The following is a 21,031-nucleotide window of genomic DNA, read 5'->3' as shown; positions in this document are numbered from 1 at the left end:
ACAGCCTATTAATTATTGGAATCGAGAGTCTAGGTCCGTGGTCGGCAAACTCATTAATCAACAGAGCGGCAAACCGCGGCTAGTGAGCCGCATGTGGCTCACGAGCCGCAGTTTGCTGACCACTGCCTATGAGCATCTCTCCCACTGCAAAGGGGGACGGTGAGTTCCAGGGACACATGATTGAGGTATACTGGGAATGGCCCTTTTGGAGTCTTGGAGGATGTAACCAAGAGGCCTGGGCACCAAGAGCTGAGAAAACCAAGAGAAAGGGAACTATTGAGGAGCACCCCAGGTAGAAGAGAACACAAGGATGGGAACTGACCCTTTTCAAACTATCCCTCTGGCCTGACAGGAGCTAGGCCATTGCCATGGTGCTGCTTCACTCCCATTACAGTGAAGGCAGAGGGGAGCTCAACAGCGACACAGTGTGGCACAAAGGAGCAATGGACTGATAAAGTGCCACGGTTCTTTAGGCTGACGTTGGAAACGGACGGGGAAAACAGATTTGAACAGATTTGAGAGGTGTTTAGGAGAACGGAAATGATTTGGCGACAGGTTGGATGTGGTGGAGTTAGGGAAAGGAAAGAGTAAAGGATGAAGTGTAAAGGATAATTTTTTTCATGTCACCTTATCCTCTTCTGTCTGCTCTAATCCTGCTGGCTGAGTTTACCCTTTTATCCTCCCACTCTGTTCCTCTTCTCACTGGGCTCCCTTGAACAGTGAAAGATATAATTACCCACTATGGTGAGTTGTTCTTATCAAAAAATTAAGCACCCGTTGCATGCCATACTCAAAGCTGGGAATATCACACGTGATATCTCATTCAGTCTTCCCTGCCGTGACCCTGGGAGTGACTCGTTATTTTGCCCATGTTACAAATAACACTGAAGCTCAGTGACCAGAGGTCCCACGCAGCAGTGGAAAACGGAGCCAGGATTCTGAACCCCATGCTTTCTCTCTCCATCCGCTCTTTTTGAAGAAGCCAGTTGATTCTGGACTAAGAATCAAGAAGCCAAACAAACTAGAAAGGACACAGGCTCTCCAAGTAACGGTGGAGCAAAGGCTGCCCCGAACAGGGTCAGAACAAAAGCAGGCCGGTCCCAGGCCCTCCCTGTTCCTTCCTTGCCAGCTTAACCCCCTGTACATTTAGGACAAGGGGGAGGGTGAGAGGGGAGCACTTTAGGCAAGTGCTTCATCAGTTGGAGAGCAAAGGCAGGGCGGGCTGGGCAGGCAAGTACTTTCAGGCAAACTCTTTCGGGCCCCAGCTCCACGGCCTCCCACCTTCACAGGGAAAGCACAGGTCCGATGGTATCTCGTCCCTGCAGGAAGTGGACACTAAGATTTTTCTCAGTTGCATTTGGTTGAACTCCACGCCATAAGAACAGAAAGCGTCAGGTGACAGGAACATGGTTCCGAAGGAGAATGGGGAAGGGGCAGAGCCAAAACAGATGGAGAGGCTGTCCTCTTCGGGGGTCACACCTGCAGTTGCACAGGGAAGGGGCTGGGACCTGGGGCTCCGGGAAGCTCTGCAGCTCCAATGAGGGGCCTGCAGCGAAGGTCCCCGGCGGACATTCCAGACACCAGGAACGCCACGTGGATGGGGTAAGGAGGCGGAGGGAAAAGGAGGGAGGGGAAGCGGCACTCACCCAGGTCGGCCTGTATATCACGGCAGCTCAGCAGCAGCAACTTGCCTTTTGTGACCAACTCGATCGGTATACGGGAGACACGGGCCTGCCAAACGTCCAGGTGGCTCACCAGCATCTCATAGTTGTTGACAGGACAACCTCTCATGGACTCCAGCTTCTGAGGCCCCCAGGCTTGCAGAAACTTATAAATGCCTGTCAACCAGTGATAGTTCCCGCAGAATTCCTGCACCTCCCACAGCATGTCCTAGGGGCAGACAAGGTGCTTAGGGCAGAGGCGGGTGACTGTGCTGGGGCTTGGCAGGCAGCCTCCCCCTCCTTCCGTCTCTGTTCTCACCTCCAGCAGGGCCTGCTGTACAGCCAGTGCCTGCTGGATTCGAGGGTTGTTATTTAGGTCCTCTTGCAGCTGCTTGTAATTGGGGGGCAAGTACTGGCTCCGCAGCCGGTACCCATGGACCTCCAGCGCTTCAGTGATTGTGTGAGACTTCCAGGGCCACACCAATCCTACATTCGGGCCACAGAAGATCTGCACAGCATCACCCTGGGACCTGGGCATCAGGATTTCCGTGTTCAAGCCCTCTTCTTCTTCTTCTTCTTCTAGTGGGACACATGCCATAATTGTCCGTGAGTGCCCTCCAGGGCCCCCACACAATCTCCCTCTCTAAAATGTGTACACACACACACACACACACACACACACACCCTGCTCATGAGTGAGTTTACACGTACATCTATATTACAAACACCAGACCCATGGAGGAATTCATTAGTTAGGGTTCAGGTGGAGAGAAGAGAGTTTACTCTAGCTAGTGTAAGCAGAAGGACATTATAGAACACTAAGTGGGTTGCGAATACCCAGAAGAGCTGCAAAACACTCTAGCTGCAAGGGGGTCTGGGAAGCGCAGTTTGTAGGAGGAGGCGGGGAAGGATGTTGAGCGTGCCAATACTCATCCTCCTCAAGGATCCTTAAACCTGGCCTCCCTTGTAACTTCTTGGGAACTGGTTAATTGACAAAGTCTGTATTTGCATTAAAAAATTTAGCCCTAGCGGTTTGCTCAGTGGTTAGAACATCGGCCCACCGACTGAAGGGTCTAGGGCAGTGGTTCTCAACCTTCCTAAGGCCGCGACCCTTTAATACAGTTCCTCATGTTGTGGTGACCCCCAACCATAAAATTATTTTCATTGCTACTTCATAACTGTAATTTTGCTACTGTTATGAATCGTAATGTAAATATCTGATATGCAGGATGTCTTAGGCGACCCTTGTGAAAGGGTCGTTCGACCCCCAAAGGGGTTGTGACCCACAGGTTGAGAACCACTGGTCTAGGGTTTGATTCTGGTCAAGGGCACGCCTCAGTTGCAGGCTCAATCTCCGGCCCTGTGCGGAGGCAACCAATCGATGTGTCTCTTTCACATAGATATTTCTGTTTCTCCCCCTGTCTTCCACTCTCTCTGAAAATCAGTGGGGAAAAATATCCTCAGGTAAGGATTGACAACAACAAAAAATGTTATTAAAAAGGGGAAAAAAGCATCAAAATGTTTATAAATTAGATTCTTACTAGCAACACCTAACATTATAGTGCCTGCCCGTGCCGCCCCACCCCCACCCCCACACACACACACACAGTGCTCAGATCTCTTATCTGTACTCATTTTCCAAGTGAGCTCATCCAGTGTCATGGTTTTAAATACCTTCTATTTGCTTCCAAATTTATCTTTAGCTCAGATCTCTCCCTGAATGCCAACCCCATTTAAACAACTGCCTACTCTACCTCTCTACTTGGATGTCTAATATGTACCTCAATAGGACCAAAAATGAGCTCTGATTTCTCCCTCCCAAAACTGCTCTTCCTGCAGTCTTCCAACCTCAGCAAATGGAAGCTCCATTCTTCCAGTTGCTCCAGTCAGAAATTTTAGTCTTTGACTCTTCTCTCTCTCTCAACACACAGCCAGCTATCACAAAATCCCGTTGGCTCTACATTAAAAATATATCCAGAATGCAACCCATTCTCACCATCTCTACCACTGCCTGCCCCTCTGCCCAGCCCAAGTCGCCATCAAATCTCATTGTCTTGTTGGCAATACTCTTCTACCTCGCCTCCCTACTTCCGCTCGTGTCTCTCTCCCTTGCCTCCCCCTTTCCCCTGATTTTGCTTGAGGATGGGATGCTTAGAACTGCAGCTCATCTTGCAGTTATATGGCAGTAAGCCAGAGGATGAAAAGATGTTTGTGATTGCAGCCTCTCCTACCACATACACACGCCTCTAAGCAGATCTGCCCTTACCTATAGCTAAACCCAGGAAGGAGTTGGGGACGGATATAAAGAGCTGGTACTTGCTGGCGTTTTTGAGCCACTGGGCCTAGCCTGGAAGCACCTCCCTTGTGACTTCTTGTTTTCATTGTTTGACCCCTCTCCACCCACACCCAAGGCCTGACTCTCAGGCAATGCCATTAGCACGCTGCATGTGCCCTCCCTGCTTCTTCCCCTCCTCCTACCCTCAGCCTAAGTCTCCTTAAATACCTTCAGAATTCAGGGAATCCCCAGAGCTCTTCAGGTCCGTAGACTTCATTACCTGCATGTCACCATATGGTGAAGGGGCAGAAATGGAAAACAATGAGGGTTAGGACCAGGCTGAAAGCTTCCGATTACAGAGGATAAAATTTGGGAATTCCTACAGCCGACCCCTGCCCAACCAGCATACCTTCAGAGCAGAAGCCTTGACAAACTGTAGGCCCCCAGTTATAATCTGGATTATGTCTTCAATACAGGGCTCATGAGACAGCTGGCCACTACTGTCAAAGACCAGCTGGGCCAAGAGAAAGGGATTCTGCCTCGGGGCCTATAAAGAAGGGTCAGGAGAGGTCATGGGGCTAGATGTCAGTATCCGCTCCGCGCCAGCTGGCCCTCGACTGCCGGCCCCCTCCACACATGCCACCACCACCTCACTTTCAGGATGTTGGCCACAAAAGAGGTTATCTTCTCCTCTATGATAGACACGAGGTTCTGGCAAATCATGTAGTGCACCAGGCGGGCCAGCTGTCCCAGCTGCAGCAGCCAGGTCTCTACTCGCTTCAGCTTCTGCTCCAGCTGCTGGCCCTGCACCTTCCGCAGGTATATGGAGCCTTGGTCTGTTCTGACCCTCTCGCAGTTCCTCACTCGCTCCTGCAGGCCCTGTTGCATTTGATATGTATCCTCATGAACCTGCCAGCACAGAGAGTGGAAAACTCACTGGAGAAAGAAGGATGGCCCAGCCAGGGTGGCTCAGTGGCTGAAACAGGAGGTCAGGGTTCGATTCCTTGGGTCAGGACACATGCCCAAGTTGTGGTCTCGATCCCGCATGGGGGGCGTGTAGGAGGCAGCCAATCAATGATTCTGTCTCATCATCGATGTTTCTGTCTGTCTCTCCCTCTTTCCCTTCCTCTCTGAAATCAATTTAAAAAAAATTTTCAAGACAAGAATGAGGGATAGAGAGCAAACTGGAGACCCACTGGTCTGTGCAAAATGCTCAGGTCTTGGAGCCAGAACCCTAGAACCTAGATTTACACACAGCGGGCTGCTTTTTAGTGGAGATAGCCCCAGACATCTTTAAGTGACCAGGGAAGAAGTGAAATTGAGAATATATATTGAGAGGCCACAATGTACTATTTTGATAGGTCAGGCCTGCCTACTAAAAGCCCCGAGGGGGGGACTCAAGTAGGAAAATTTGTGCATGTGTAAACAGGTAGGTCCACATGGCACAGATTAGACAAAAAAAGAGAAAGGTTGGGTAAGTAAGGCCACAATAATTCCAGGATGTGGACTCAAATCACTGGGCTGGGTGGTGTGGCCTGTTGACCAGCAGAACACTGCCTTATGTGAGAGCAGAAGCTGTCTATGTGTACTGGCTCAGACTTTCTGTGGGAGGTGGGGGTATGTGAGATAAAAGTCTAGGAGCTTCTCTGTGGGTTCTTCTCACATCTGGGAGGGGCCTCATTCTACAAAGGCTGCTGACAGGTACCACCTCTCGGGGGCCCGTCCTGTTGAGGAGCAGAGGGGAGATACCAGAAAGATATTCTTGGCCAAATGGACATTTTGTCCTTGTTGCTCTCTTGTCCTTTTTGATGCTCCATAGAGCTTGTAATTAAAACGAACTGGTGACTATGAACTGTTTTCTGCTAATCCTGAGCACAAATCCAAGTCTTCTGAGACCCAGACATAGGCAGTTGAGGCTTCAGCCAGGCATATCACACACACGTGCCCTCAGACTTGGCGAGACAGCCTCTTCTGTGCTCCAGCAATACTCTCAATACCGCTCGGCCAGTGTGGCTCAGTGGTTGAGCATCGATCCATGAACCAGGAGGTTAGGGTTCCATTCCTGGTCAGAGCTAGGGACTTGATCCCCAGTAGGGGGTGTACAGGAGGCAGCTGATCAATGATTCTCTCTCATCATTAAAGTTTCTCTCTCTCTCCCTCTCCCTGAAATCAATAAAAAATATATATTTTTTAAAAATGCTCTCAAAGCATTATGCTAAGCGAAATAAGCCAGTCGGAGAAAGATAAATATCACATGATCTCACTTATATGTGGGATATAATGATCAACATAAACTGATGAACAAAAATGGATCCAGAGACAAGGTGGCACTGAGCAGACGTCAAACCTTGGGGAGAAGGCGGGCGGGGGGGTGTTAGAGATCAACCAAAGGACTTGTATGCATGCATATTAGCATGACCAATGGACACGGACACTGGGGTGGTAGGGGCTTGCCTTTGGGGGTGGGAGTGACGCGGGGGCGGGGGGGAGGGGAGGTTAATTGGGTAAAAAAGGAGACGTGTAATACTTCCAACAAACAAACAAACAAACAAACAAACAAAATTGAACATGAAGAAAAAAGTGCTCTCAGTACCAAGTGCTTCCCACTTCAGGGCCCCGAGTCCAGAGCGTCTTCATTATCTAGTTACTTGTGTGCCTCGGCCGCGGCACTGTAAAATCTTTGAGGAGGAGGCCTCCACACACATTTTACTTCTCTATTGCTTAACCCAAGGCTGGGCACTGGCAGTTCCACAGTAAATATTTGTAAAAGAAATCTGTCACCTTGCATTAAAGAGCTCGCTGAGTGCCAGTTCAGATAAAACCAGACAAATAGTAATTATTACAACAGAACATAATCAGAACACAATTTAAAACCTCACCACTAGGGGCAGTATCTTCAAAGTTCTGAGGACATTTTTTAAAGCGGAATTCTGAATCTAGCCACAGTATCGCTGATGTTTGAGAATGTAAAGACATTTTTAGATATATAAACACTCCACACATTTACTATTTACAGATTTTCTCTTAAAGAAACAACCAAACCCAATAACACTAGTATATTTCTGACAGAGAAATGAATACAAGAGGATGAAATGGTCTATGAGTAGATTTAATGAGCACAGAAATTTGTGAAACATATTGTTAATTCAAAATGGGTAGGCTGTAAAACAAGAATGTTCATAAGAAATCAATTTAAATTCCAAGAGATATTAATATGAGCACAATAGAAAGGGTAGAGGGTGAAGAGAGAAAGAGGAGAGGAAGGAAATTAGGAGAGTGCTAAGGTTCTTATATTGCTTGGGAGAAAGATATGGATACAAATTCACACTTGACATTCATTCATTCAACAAATACTCACTGAGCACCTACTATACAGCATAACCTATAATAAGCACTAGGGCCCGAGGACTGAAGGGTTCTGGGTTCAATTCTGGTCAAGGGCACATACCTTGGTTACGGGCTCAATCCCTGCCAGGGTGTGTGTGGGAGGCAACCGATTGATGTGTCTCTCTCACATCAATGTTTATCTCTCTCTCTGTCTCTCCCTCCCTTACACTCTCTCTAAAAATCAATGGAGAAAATATCCTTGGGTGAAAAATAAATAAATAAATCTATATAAATATCTATATCTATATCTATATCTATATCTATCTATATCTATATCTATATCTATATATCTATATCTATATATAAACTACTGACTATAAGAAAGGTATAACTCGTTTCATAACATTAAAACAAAGGTGGAATTAGGAACTGGAGGTAGAGAAAGGCCATGGAGCCCCTCACCCCCACCTTTTGCCCCATTCAGTTCAGTGCAATGCCAGGTCCAGCTATTGTTGTCAGGAGGCTAAAGACCATTTCCCTGTATGAATGTACCAAGGCCTCCTTCACATCATTTCTCATTTTCACAAAATCTGGGTGGGCCCTCTCTCTCAGAACTGGACTATCTACAGATGGTGATTAGCCAGAGAACTCTGTAAGTCATCCAGCCCCACCTGACAGACAAAAAACCATGATGATAGGTCATGGGGAAGAGGCAAGTACACAGCAGGGCCTCCCAGGCCCCTCGGCAGGGGGCATGCACCGCAGATGCAAAGTAGGCAAAGTTAGGAAGGATGCTGTCTTTGGGTGCTTCTACTAGCCACAGCACCTGCCAAAGTTGCAAGATTGGTTCAAAGATAAGCCTAGCAGTATGAAAGATCAGGATTCCAACTCTCAAATTCCCTAGTGCCCCTGGCACAAACAACTGAAAAATAGATGTTCCTTCTCCTCCCTGCTCAAGGCCAGGACCAACCCTTAGGGAAAGGCTGAGTCCAAGTCTCTGCCCACCTGTTACTGATTCAGCCAGCCGGGGGCAGAGGCTGCTGTTGCTGGGCAGAACAATGGCTGAGCCAACTGCAGAGCCCAGGCCGCCCAGGGGATCCCAGGAGAAGCTCAAGCCAAGAGGGGGCTGGAACTCTGGCAGCTCAGCTTGGAGAAAGGGGTCACAATACACTGGAGCCTCTTACCATGTCAAGGATGGACTTGCAGAGGTGCAGGCAGCGAGAAAGCAGCTGCAGGGCCCTCTGGTTCTCCTGGGTAAGAGCCCGCTGCAGGTCCAGCAGCTCGTAGCACTGGTCCGGCTCCTGGGGGAGCCAGGACACAGAGTGCAGCTCCTGCAGAAGCCTGGAATCAAGGGCCACGCTGGTCAGAGCCGCTTCTCAGCCCTCTCTCCTTAAACATATTTGAGTTCTTACTAGCTCAGCTCACCTCAGAATGAGCAAAGGTTTAGAAAGATTATAATATCCCCCGTGACGACAGCCACAGCTCCCTTTTGAGAGTTCTTTGGAAGAATCCAAGCCCAGGAAGTTGCTGGCTGGGGAATTCTTCGGGAGAGGCCTGGGGCATGTGCAAATGTTCACCCTGAGTGACCTTTCTGCCAGGAGAAAGGGTCAAATAGAGCCCAAGGTCCGACTTAGAAGGAGAGACTGCAGAGGCTTCCTCCTTAGACTAGAGCAGTGATGGCGAACCTATGACACGCGTGTCAGCACTGACACACGTAGCCATTTCTAATGACACGCGGCCGCATGCCGAGGATGAAACATTTGCTGCTCCTGAAGATGAAACATTTGCGACTAGAGTCTTGGAGTTAGTTTTTTCCTCAAAGTGACACACTACCCGAGTTATGCTCAGTATTTTGGCGAAGTTTGACACACCAAGCTCAAAAGGTTGCCCATCACTGGACTAGGGGAAGCTGAGGGCCCTAAAAGTCTAAATGGATAGGGGAGTTTGAAGATCAAAGGTGATGGACCTGCCACTCCCCTATAGGCTGACTATCCCGGAGGAATCCCACTTCTGTTACTCATTCCCCACCACTCACCCTGAAAATACCACATCTCTAAACATCCTTAAAAGAGATGAGAGAGAGAGAGAGAGAGAGAGAGATGAAAGGCCTCCAATGATCAGAGGACGATCCTAATGGGTGTCATTTATTCGGTACCTATTATGAGGCACTGAACATGGTATTTTATATTCGCAATCTCATTTAATTCTCACTACAACTGTGTAGCAGAAATCTTTATCTCTATTCAGGTCAGGAAACTGAGGCTCAAAGAGTCAAGCCCCTTGCTAGTGTCCAGGATTTAAATTCAGATCAGTCCAGCCTCCAAGCCCTTCTGCTGTTAATTAACACCATGATGCCCTAACCGGTTTGGCTCAGTGGATAGAGCGTCGGCCTGCAGACTAAAAGGTCCCGGGTTCGATTCCGGTCAAGGGCATGTACCTTGGTTGCGGGCACATCCCCATTAGGGGGTGTGCAGTCGACAGCCGATCGATGTTTCTCTCTCATCGATGTTTCTAACTCTCTATCCCTCTCCCTTCCTCTCTGTAAAAAATCAATAAAATATATTTTAAACAAAACAAAACAAAACATCATGATGATTAGGCTAGGCTGGAGGATGCCCAGCGTATAGGTTACAAACTGGCAGCCCCCGGGCCACATTCTGACTGAAATGGTGTTTTAATAAAAATTTGAGCTAACCAGGTAAAATTAAGAAATTTTACAACAAAATGTGGATTTCCAGGAAATCCTGAAAAATAAGGTGGCTGACATGCTGGACCTCTGTTCCCAATGGCAACAGTCCATGAGAACCGAGCATGACTGTTCTCTTCCAATGCCACCTCCAGATTCCAGTCCCCACACTTTGTCATGTCTTGCATCTAACCCACTGCATTTCTTCCATAGCTCCTGTTTGGGGCCCATAAGCATTTGAGATTGCAACTCCTGTCACAGAAGAGAATTGGAGTGGCTGAGGAGAGCAGAGAACGCAAGAGCATACTGAAAATAGAGACAACTAAGCTTTCCCAAAGAAAGAACCCAAGTAATACTGTGGAGTCAAACACCTGAGCTAGATTCCCCAGATGTGATACTTAATAATTGTGTGATCTGGGGTAACCTGATGTAGGAATGCATAAGTACACAGTGATATGTTCAGAATATGTTATTCAGAGGTAAAAAAAAAACCACACACACACAACACACACACACACACAAACGAGTTACTTAACAATATGTAAAGTCTGATCACAATTGTATGTGTGATAGAAAAAAAGATAGAAGAATATGCAACAAAATGTTCATAGTGGTTACTTATGGGTGGAGGGATTAAAACTGATTTTCCTTTGTGCTTCTTTGTATTTTCCAAATTTTCTACAAGGAACATGTTATTCCGTTTTCTAAAAATGATGTTTAAAAGTCCACTGAAGCTGTGTTTTGAAGACCTCACCTGCTGATGTGGAGCAGCGCCACTCCAAAGTGGGGCACGGCAAAGAGCAGATGCCTCCCCAGGAACGTCCGGCACCGGTGCAGCCTCCGAAACTTCACGGTCTTCCTCCAGCTACGGATCAGAGGGAGTGGCCACATGCACCTTGCTCTCTGCAACACTTCCCCCCAATCCCACACCCATCATCGCCTACCGGGCCCAGGCCTTGCGTAAGAGGCAATACTTGAAGAATGGAACGAGCTGGAGCTGTTGCCAGAGGACGAAGTGGCGGTGCCAGGTACCCAGCGTCATTGTCTCGGTGGCCTCCTCAGGATGTACATGCAGGATCCCAAAGGGCGAGAAGATGTAGTGCTCAGGATTCACCTTGTTTGGTGGCACCACCACCAGGCTGTAGGGCCTTAAAAAAGGGGCTCTGATCAGTGGGAGCCTGGGAACTTGTGCAGGCTTCAGGAAGGGACAAAAGAAGGGAGGGGAGATTTTTTTTTTTTAAAGGAGGCAGGAAAGAAGGCTGTGGAAGAGGGAAGAGAGGTAAAATAGCAGAATGATCTTCAAAATAGACAGATGGATCAACTATTATTAAGAAGAAATAGAAGCCAAGGATAGATGGGAAAAAAAAAGAGAGGCACCTAGACAATTCCAAGTTCATATCTCCAGACCTGGATACCTTACATCCCATCAGATATAAGATTGCCATTCATTGTAAGATGCAGTGTTTTTTAATTAAAAAAAAAAAAAATGCTCCCAATATGATACTCCATCGATCTGTAAGATGCTTTGCAATTCAGAGGTGTCGAAATGTGAAAAAAAAAATGTGCAGCTTGGAAATGATAAAATTCATATATCTCTAGACACTGAAATAACATCAGAGATAATCACGGAATGCCACTTGGAGTAATTGAGGATGGGGAAACGCAAGGGGCGATGAGAAGACTAGACACAGGCCTAAAAGAGGAAAACTGCCACCTCGTGAACAAGGCACCTCCAGAGCTATCTTACAACCCCACCAAATCCTCTTACTGCGGAGAAATGCACCTACATTCCACCTTCAAAACAATTCACATGTAGCTATATAACAGCTGTATCTTGTTGCAGTAAACTAGTTAGCTTTCCACCATGGCCAATTGGCATCTCATCCCACATCATTACCATTACTAACATTACTGCCAGACAGTCATGTGTAGCCGCCACTAGGTGGCAGTAGGTAGCTCATCACATTCCACCAAAAGTGATCATTTTAATTATTTGTGATGGCACTACATGCCATGGATTACTAGTTTCCTACTAGTATTTCCCATTGGCAAGGAGCTCATTTCCTGGGACTACTCATGATACCAAGTACTGTATCTGTCAGGGTCCCATCAGGAAAATCAAAACCACAGTAGACAGTACAACAAAGTGAATCCAATCGAGAGTGTGTGTGTGTGTGTGTGTGTGTGTGTGTGTGTGTGTGTGTTTGTTTTGTTTTTTAATCCTCATATGAGGGCATTTTTTCCATTGATTTTGTAGAGAGAATAGAAGGGGGAGGAGAGAGAGAGAGAAACATTGATGTAAATGAAACACATTGATCGGCTGCCTCCCTCATGTGCCCTGATTGGGGTTGGGAATTGAACCTGCAACCCAGGTATGTGCCCTTGATTGGGAATTGAACCCAAGACCCTTTGATGTGTGGGCAGATGCTCCAACCATTGAGCCACATCAGCCAGGGTGAGAATGTGATTTTTAGTATCAGAGAACTGAGAAAGCAAAAAAGGAACACTAAGGTAACACAGAGATCATGACTGCAGGAAACGGATGCCAGCGCCAAAACTAGAGGAGCAAAGGAAAGATGTTTGGGGTCTTAGAAGCTGTGAGCTTGGAGGAGGGGTTGTAGAGTTGGAAGTTCAATTTCCTGGCTGCTACCAGTACCTAAGTATTTTGGAGGAGGGGCCTTGCAGAGTTTCGACTTGGAATTCTGATGGGAAGGTACCACCTGGCTGGCATTGGTGCCTCCCAGGATCACGAAGAGGCTGATTCAGGAAGTGCTGGCTGCTGCCAGGGTGAAGCAGCCTGGTGCAAGGCTGACAGGAAGAGCAAGCAAAGGAAGGAGAAAGGCCCTTCTCCTCTTCTCCTGCGGTCCAGCCTCCTCCTAGCACCCCCTTTAACCAGGCCTAACAGGAGGCCAGCTGAAAAATGAGAAATGAAGCTCACAGTCTCAGCCCAAGTATCACAAAGCAGAGAGAGAAGAGTAAAATGAGAACCAAGACACAGTTGCTTAATAACTGGCCCCATGCTCTCAGTGAACGTTTGTTAATGAATTGATCAGTAAATGAATGGATGATACAGATCAATAGTGCTATGGAAGTCCAGGAGAAAGAGACCCATGTATGTTGAAATAAGACGCTCAGATACTGCTTAAAAGCATGAGCCGGTCCAGCCCAGCCCATGTGGCTCAGTGGTCGGCCTACGAACCAAGGGGTCACAGTTCAATTCCCAGTCAGAGCACATGCCTAGGTTGCGAGCTCGATCTCCAGGGTGGGGCGTGCAGAAGGCAGCCAATCAGTGATTCTCTCTCATCATTGATGTTTTTATCTCTCCCTATCTCTCCCTTTCTGAAATCAATAAAAATATATTAAAAATAAATAAATTAAGACAGTCCTAGGTGTAAGTCCTGTTTCCACCACTGTGGCTTTGGACAAGTCACTTAACCTCCCTATATGTCAGTCTACTCATCTCATATATGGAAATAATATGGTGAGGATTAAATAACACATCTCATGGGCTTATTAACACAATGCCTGGTATACAGGAAAGCTCAATTAATGGTAATTATTATTATTACTTCTGAGAAGAGATGGGGCTTGAACAGGGCTTTTGAAAATATGTAAGATTTGGATCTAATGGAAGAAAGTGAATGAATGCCTCTGGAGTCATGTGGGAGGAAGAGCCTTGTTTTTATAGCCTCAGAGATCAAACTAGGACTGAGAGGTAATTGTTAAAGGAGAGCAGATTTTGGTTCAGTCTAAGGAGCAGGATGCTTTGGGAAACACAAAACTTCCCTGACACTATAAACATTTAAACAAACACCCGATTCATGCACGGGAGTTTGGAGAGGTCACCATTAAATTCCTTTCTGAGGGAATGACCGAACGCTTCTATTATTCTAGGATAGAATAAAGCAGACAGAGCCAAAGATGGAAGAGGATGATTTAGACAAAAGGCCGTGAGGCTGAGGTGAAGGAAAGGAAGTGGGATACTGGGAGACAGGAGAAAAGAGGGTGCGGGGGGAGGAGAAAGTGCAGGAGAGCAGAGAGGATGGAGAGAGAACATGGGAGGAAACCAGGGAGTGGAAGAAGCTGAGGTCTAGGGTTAGGCTTTTACCTAAAGTACCGGCTAGGAGCCACATTGAGGTAGAAGAAGTGGACCTTCTTCAGGTATCTGTCTGTCTTCAGAACGGCCATCGCCTGGCTACCCAGGAGGGAAGTCGGAGGGAAGCCGCCAGTGCTGCTCTTTTTGGTCTTTCCAGAAACTTCTGAGTCAAGCCGAGACCTGGATGAGAAAAAGGCAGGAGAGACGAGGCAGAGCAAGGGGGTCAGGGTGCCACTGTTGGCCGTGAGAGGAGGAGCTGGGTCAGTCCGGTGCTGAGAGGACCTGGTGTGGCACTGTCCGAGCCGTTCTGCCACCTATGCGAGCACACCCAGTCCATGGCAACTACGTTCACACAGACGTGTGCACGGACAACTCCTTCCTCTCTGATACATGACGAGTCACTCCGGATTGATTGCATGTCCTGTGAAGTAGGTATTTTGTAGTACTGAGTAAAAGTAAGGGGAGTACTTTTATTTCCCCAGCTCATCGCCTTGCAAGCCCAAGCCCTGGATTTCTCCTCTCTGGCAGCCTTTCTAACCTTCTAGACCTCCTATCTTTGCTCCCATTATACCCGCTTCCCAACCCTACCTGATCTCCATGCCTGTGACTCTTTCTTGCTCTTCCCAATTTCTAGCTTCACATCCTTTCCATTCTAGCCAGGACCCAATGGTGCATCCTTCAACCCCCCTCAATCTTCTTACACTTCTACCAAACCAGTCAACAGAATGGACATGAAAAACTTTACCTGGACTAATAGTTTTGGTTGGAGTGACCTCAATTGCGCGCGCGCACGCACACACACACACACACACACACACACCTCTGAATAATTAAACTTAGACTTAACCAAAGTATACCAGTGTCGCTAATTGACCCAAACACAGTACCATCCTATTCTAAAGTTCATATCAACAATAGGGTTTATGACCTTGAGGTTGGATCAGGACGTCCTTGCAATGGTGTAACTGCTATTGAAGGTTCACTTCCTTAACAATTAAAGTCCTCCGTGATCTAAGTAGGTTCAGAAGATCACAGAACCAGGAATATTGGCTCCTTTCTATGTTTCTGGTGTCCAGTCTCCACTGTGGGCTCACTCTGCTCTGATGTCTAAGGACCGGCACCCTCAGCCAGCTGTCTCTTTCTGTGTCCTCAGCTGCTGGCCAGGCCTCCACCAACCCCCACCCTGTGCCCAACGCTGCCCAGCCCCTCCCTTCTCTGCCCAGAGAAAACTGAGGCTTTCGGCCATGGACTAACTACCCCACATTCAGCTGCCTTCCCGCATGTTTATCTGTATGTGCTCCCATGCTAAACTTGTCCCCCAATTTGAGAGGGAGGAGTGTCCTTTCTTCTCTTACAAGGCCAATCCCTCCATTTGTGCTCTGGATCCCCTATTCCCTCTTCACGAGGAATTTTCAATCTGTTCTCCTTATTATTAGCCTACATTTATTCATTCGCTCTACATATATTATTTGAACACCCACTTCTCAAGCACTGTCTTAAGGGCTATGAGCATCTCTCCATCCTCCCCTCCCCTGCCTTTTTTTAAGAGTTCTGCCCAGCCGAAACCGGTTTGGCTCGGTGGATAGAGCGTCGGTCTGCGGACTGAAGGGTCCCAGGTTCGATTCCGGTCAAGGGCATGTACATTGGTTGCGGGCACATCCCTGGTAGGGGGTGTGCAGGAGGCAGCTGGTCGATGTTTCTCTCTCATCGATGTTTCTAGCTCTCTATCCCTCTCCCTTCCTCTCTGTAAAAAATCAATAAAATATATTTTAAAAAAAAAGAGTTCTGCCCAGACACCACTCTTCTTTCAATCTTCTGTCCTACTATATCTCCCTCCCTTTCAAGCCAGACATCATGAAAGAATAGTAAAATGCGATTTCTACTTCATCTCCCATTCACTCCTGAATGCACTACAGTCTGGCTTCCTCCTCACTCAATCCCACTGAAAGGGCTCTCACCAACCTCCTCCTTCTCTGATGTGCTTTCCCCTGACTGTACACACACACACACACACACACACACACACGAGGAGCAGCCAGATTTTATAGCACTTAGCACAATTTGTAATTATACATTCCTTGTATCAAGTTATATAACATTTATCCCCCTAACTAAGCTATAAGACTCAAGGGAGGAGATGGAGTCCATCTTGTTCACTTTTGTATCCTCAGCATCTAGCAGCTCCTAATATATATTAAACATCCATAATACGTATTGAATGAATGAATGCCTTAGAGACCAGTCCTGGAAAACTTCATGCAAATTAAGCCACATTAGCTAGGCCTCAGAGGTTTGCAGCCAAGTCCAAGAGAGGGCAAAGAAAACTTGATCCCTTCCTTACATCTCAGCCCATTTTCACTTCAGTTAACTTCCCCCAGGAAAGGAAACTTACACGGGGGCACAGTGTAAAAGGCAGCCAGCTGGGGTTATTGAAGGCATAAATTGTAGGCGCTGGCCACCTGCCATCGGGGCCTCCAGGAGCCTGCCTCTCTGTCCACCATTAGAGCTCTAAGGCTTCAGGGAAAACTTGACCCAGTTATTACCTTAGAGCAAAAACTGACAAAGTCGAGCTAGATTAAAGGTAAAACTAACCAGATCATGAATGTGTCACACATAAGCTGCAAAGCACTTAGAAAATCAACCCATGATCAGCCGGCATGCCTCAGGGATTGAGCATTAACCTATGAACCAGGAGGTTCAGTGCATGAATTTCTGCATGGGTGGGGTCCCTCGGCCTGGCCGGCGATCAGGGCCAATAGGGCCGTGTCCCCCCCGCCCCCCCCCCCCCGCCCCTTCCCGTGTCCTGATCTGACCTGCCATGGGGAGGGACCATGGGAGGTTGGCTGTGAGAACACACTGACCACCAGGGGGCAGCTCCTACATTGAGTGTCTGACCCTGGTAGTCAGTGCACCAGCCAGTCTTCTGATCGTCCAGTCCTAAAGGTCACTTAGGCTTTTATATATATGGATATATATGCAAGAAAATCAATCCAGAGAATTGGGGAGGGATTCCAAGACTAGAGTTAGAGAGCTCTCAGAAAAGGAGGTCTCTGTTGGCATTCTGAAATCCTGAAGAAAACAATAAGAGCCAGATTGGGGGAAGGGGGAAGAGGGGGAGGGGGGTCATCACTAGAGGGGCCAGGATACCCACACTGGCAAGGCAGGAAGAAGACCCTGGAAGGATCAGAAAAGTCCCCTCCGGCAGTGCTGGCAACTTGAAGCTGCCCTGGAGATGGCTTAGCTCATGCTGACGTGAGTGGAAAGGCCTCCAGACAAGTACTCACCCAGAAACATCCCGAGGGGGGAAGACCTGTACCCAACATCTAGCACCCAGCACTAGGGCGGCCCAGAGGTGAGGCTCAGGGATTATGAATGAGTGAGAAAAAAACTAAGGAGGCTTCCAGCACCATCGGAGAAAGAAGTCTGGAAACTCAAGCCGTCCTCTGAAGCTTTGGCTTCCTCATAGCTGACTTGATTTTCATAAGTTTCTGCATTTCCCTGTGGGAACTAACACTAAGATCACTGGGTTAATTTTGCAGACAAAAAGGAAGAGAGGAGTCCTAGCTGGTTTGGCTCAGTGGAAAGAGCATCAGCCTGTGGACTGAAGGGTCCCAGGTTTGATTCCAGCCAAGGGCACATGCCTGGGTTGCGGGCTTGATCCCCAGTAGGGAGTGTGCAGGAAGCAGCCGATCAATGATTCACTCTCATCATTGATGTTTCTATCTCTCTATCCCTCTCCCTTCCTCAAGGGAGAGGGATAGAGAGATAGAAAAAAAACACACAACATATATATATATATTGTTGTGTGTGTTTTTAAAGGAGGAGAGGAGCAGCCTCACACCGGGTTGGCTTGGGGTTAGGCTAATCACTAAAATCAATAGAGAGCTGCCTTTTGACAACCAACCCCCGCCCCCCCCCCCCCCCCACCACCACCAGGAGGCACCCATAAACTGGCTTCTTTCTCTGCTCCGCTCAGAACCCCAGACTGGGTCCCTCACTTACTTGGTCTTTCTTCTTCCAACAGGCTTCTCCTCTGCGTCATCATTGCCATCGCTTTCATAGTGTACCGGGATGTCCGTTGCCAGTGCCAAGGGCAGGAGGCCAAGGCCATCTCGCCACTGTGCCTCATTCAGAGCCACCTCGGCACCCACAATGCCCAGGCTGTGCTGCAGCTCCGGCAGAGTCAGGGGTCGCAGCCACGTGGCTAACATTTCCTCTCCTTGCTGCCCACTCCTCCTGGCCCGCACAAAAGGGCATGCTGGGAGTGGGGGCCCATGAGGGGACCTCTGCTTCTGAAGACAGCAGTCAACATGGGAGGCGCTCTCTAACAAAGAGGTGTCTCGGGGAAAGGCCTGGTCTATGGCATTGAGCAGGTCCAGCTGGAGTTGGGTTTGGACCCAGGGTGCCCAGCGGTACAGCTGCTCCAGGAAGGGCAGCAAATCCAGGTTGCCCACTAGCAGGGTGCGGTATGGAGGCAGCAGGCGCAGCACTTCGTGCAGGTAGTGCCAGGCCGCAAGGCTGCCGTCCTGGAGCACAGCTGAGAACAGAGTGCGGAGCTCAGTGACCAGGCGCCGCAGGCCTGGCAGGGCCTGAGTCACCGCCTGCAGGAACTGCCTCTGTCGCCTCTGCTGGTGCTGAGACTCCGGGGCATCATATGATGCCTCTTTGGGAGATGAGTCTACCCTGGTCTCCGAGACCACAAGGAGCTGGGCATCCAACTGCTGGCGAATTGACCTTGCCCACTGCTCAGGCTCCGACTGCCAGTTCCAGGTTCCTGGCTGCTGGGCCTCACCTGCTTGGCCCAGCCCAGGAAAGGAGCAAGAGAAGGGGGCCTTAGGCTCTGGTCAAGGGATGGTCAGGGTCAAGGGGTTGGGGAAGGAAGAGAGGAGGGGCTTAGGACAGGGAAATGGGAGCTGCAGGGCAGAGCCAGGCCAGCAGAGGGCCTTTCCTGGGACCCTCAACCCTACCTACAGCCTCCGCAGAGACTCTGGTAAGAAGCCCCCCACACTCCCCAGGACAGAGGTGGGGGCCCTCCCTGCACAGGTTCCTTCCCACCAGCCAGGCCACTGCCCCCTCACCTGGCAGGAAGGGTATAGGAGGCAAGGTAAGGGAAGGGAGACAGATCGGCCGAGGTTTCATCACGGAGCACCTGTTGGGCAAATGGACGAACTTGGACTTGGCTCCTGGGCACAGACCACTGCTCACAGCCACCCGCACGCAGAGAGACTGGCAGACAGACAAGCCTGTGACCTCTGCAGAGGCCAACGGACACACACACGGAAAACCTGCCCCAAGAACCTCGGTAACTGAGGAGCCGTCCCTGGGGTGGAGCCTGCGACCTTCTGAGGAGGGGGAGCGGGTCGCCACGGGAGCCCGCAAAGCCCAGTCCTATCTGCGCTGCAGCGGCCGCTGAGGACCGGGCAGGAGTGGCCACTGCTTGTCGGGAGGGGCGGCGGACTGGCGGGAGGAGGAGCGGGGAGAGAAGGAAGGAGGGATCCTGGGGAGCGTGTGAGGAGGGGGCCTCCCAGGGGACGGCCCGAGAGCGGTTCCCCCGGGGGAAGGGAAGCGGTCCGTCTCCTCACAGGGGTTAGAACGGTTACTAGATCCCTCGCGTGAGGCTCAGCGCTGCCGCCTGGAGCGCCCAGGAGGATGGGGTCCCGGGTCGGATACGCAGAGATGAGGGGGCAGGGCCAGGCCGAACGTGCTGGCTGCCTGCACCGCTCGGAGGGTCGGCGTGGCTGGTGTAATCCTTGCGCCTGTTCATTCACTGAGCGGCTAACCCAGCGTCAGGCACCAACCACCTATCTTTGAGACTCTCCCAATCCCCCCCTCCCCACCTCCGCCATACCCACCTACCCCACCCACCTACCCCCAACTCCTAGCAAGACAAAAGTCTTGATCACAATAAGCTCAAAATAGGGGGTGGAGCTGGGGCTGAATGATTAAAACAAAAATAGTGCTATTTAATGTCTCCGCTTGGATGTCTGATGAATATCTCAAATTTAGAAACTTAAAATGTCCAAAACCAGACTCCTAACTGCCCCCTACTCTTTCTCCCGCTGCCCCAAAGAAATCTGCTGTTTCTTTCACTGTCTTCCCCATCTCAGTAAATGGCAAGGCAATATTTCCAGTTGCTCAGATTAAAACCTTGGAGTCACCTTTGACTTCTCTCCCTCTCTCCCCCTCCAATCCCCACATCCCATGTCTCATCCTTCAGCAAATTTTGTTGGCTATAGCCTCAAAAATATCCATAATCCAACTCATTCTCACTACTTTAAGGGCTACAACCTTGGTCTAAGATCATTCCTGTTGTTGACGGGATTCAATTCCTTGTGGTTGTAGGACTGAGGTCCCAGGTTCCTTCCTGGCCATTAGCCAGGGGCCACTCTCAAGTCCTAGAGGCTTGCTATATGACCCCTCCATCTTTAAGCCAGCAACAGTTCTTCAAGCACTTCTCATGCTTCAAATATTTTTGATGTCCTCGTCTGCAACCAGCCAAAGAATAGTTCCTGCTCTTAAAAGTTCATGTGATTAGGTCAGGCCCACCAGATAATCTCCCTTTCCTACAGTCAAGTGTGCCATATAATATAAACTAATTACAGAAGTAAACTCTATCAGATTCAAAGTTCTAGGGATTATGCAGGGTAGAGTATGTACACAGGGAGTGGGAAATCTTGTGGACCATCTTTTTTTTTTTTTTTTTAATTGATTTCAGAGAGGAAGGGAGAGGGAGAGATAGAAACATCAATGATAAGAGAGAATCATTGATTGGCAGCCTCCTGCACGACTCCTACTAGGGTTTGAGCCCACAACCCCAGCATGTGCCCTTGACTGGAATCGAACCCGAGACCCTTCAGTCCATAGGCTGACGCTCTATTTACTGAGCCAAACCAGGTAGGGCCTAGTGGACCATCTTAAAATTCTTCCTACCACACATATACTATAATAACAAAAAGACCAAAATATACAATTACTTTGATATGATA

The 21,031-nt window shown here is 48.9% G+C and overlaps 1 protein-coding gene across 1 annotated transcript in view; it reads right to left on the bottom strand.

Moving 5' to 3' along the window:
- The window catches only part of DNHD1 (dynein heavy chain domain 1), a 61,963-nt gene that overhangs the window by 34,181 nt on the left and 6,751 nt on the right, over positions 1-21,031 (bottom strand). Inside the window, 10 exon segments of the mRNA XM_054725675.1 lie at positions 1,647-1,890; positions 1,981-2,237; positions 4,165-4,216; positions 4,346-4,483; positions 4,591-4,845; positions 8,448-8,604; positions 10,704-10,814; positions 10,894-11,097; positions 14,058-14,225; positions 18,048-18,837. Of these exon segments, the coding sequence (XP_054581650.1) occupies positions 1,647-1,890; positions 1,981-2,237; positions 4,165-4,216; positions 4,346-4,483; positions 4,591-4,845; positions 8,448-8,604; positions 10,704-10,814; positions 10,894-11,097; positions 14,058-14,225; positions 18,048-18,837 (2,376 nt within the window).

The sequence above is a fragment of the Eptesicus fuscus genome, chromosome 13, assembly GCF_027574615.1.
Source record: "Eptesicus fuscus isolate TK198812 chromosome 13, DD_ASM_mEF_20220401, whole genome shotgun sequence".
In the NCBI taxonomy this organism is placed as follows: domain Eukaryota; kingdom Metazoa; phylum Chordata; class Mammalia; order Chiroptera; family Vespertilionidae; genus Eptesicus; species Eptesicus fuscus.
The sequence above is the reverse complement of the archived record's forward strand: the minus strand, read 5'-3'. Positions and strand labels throughout refer to the sequence as shown.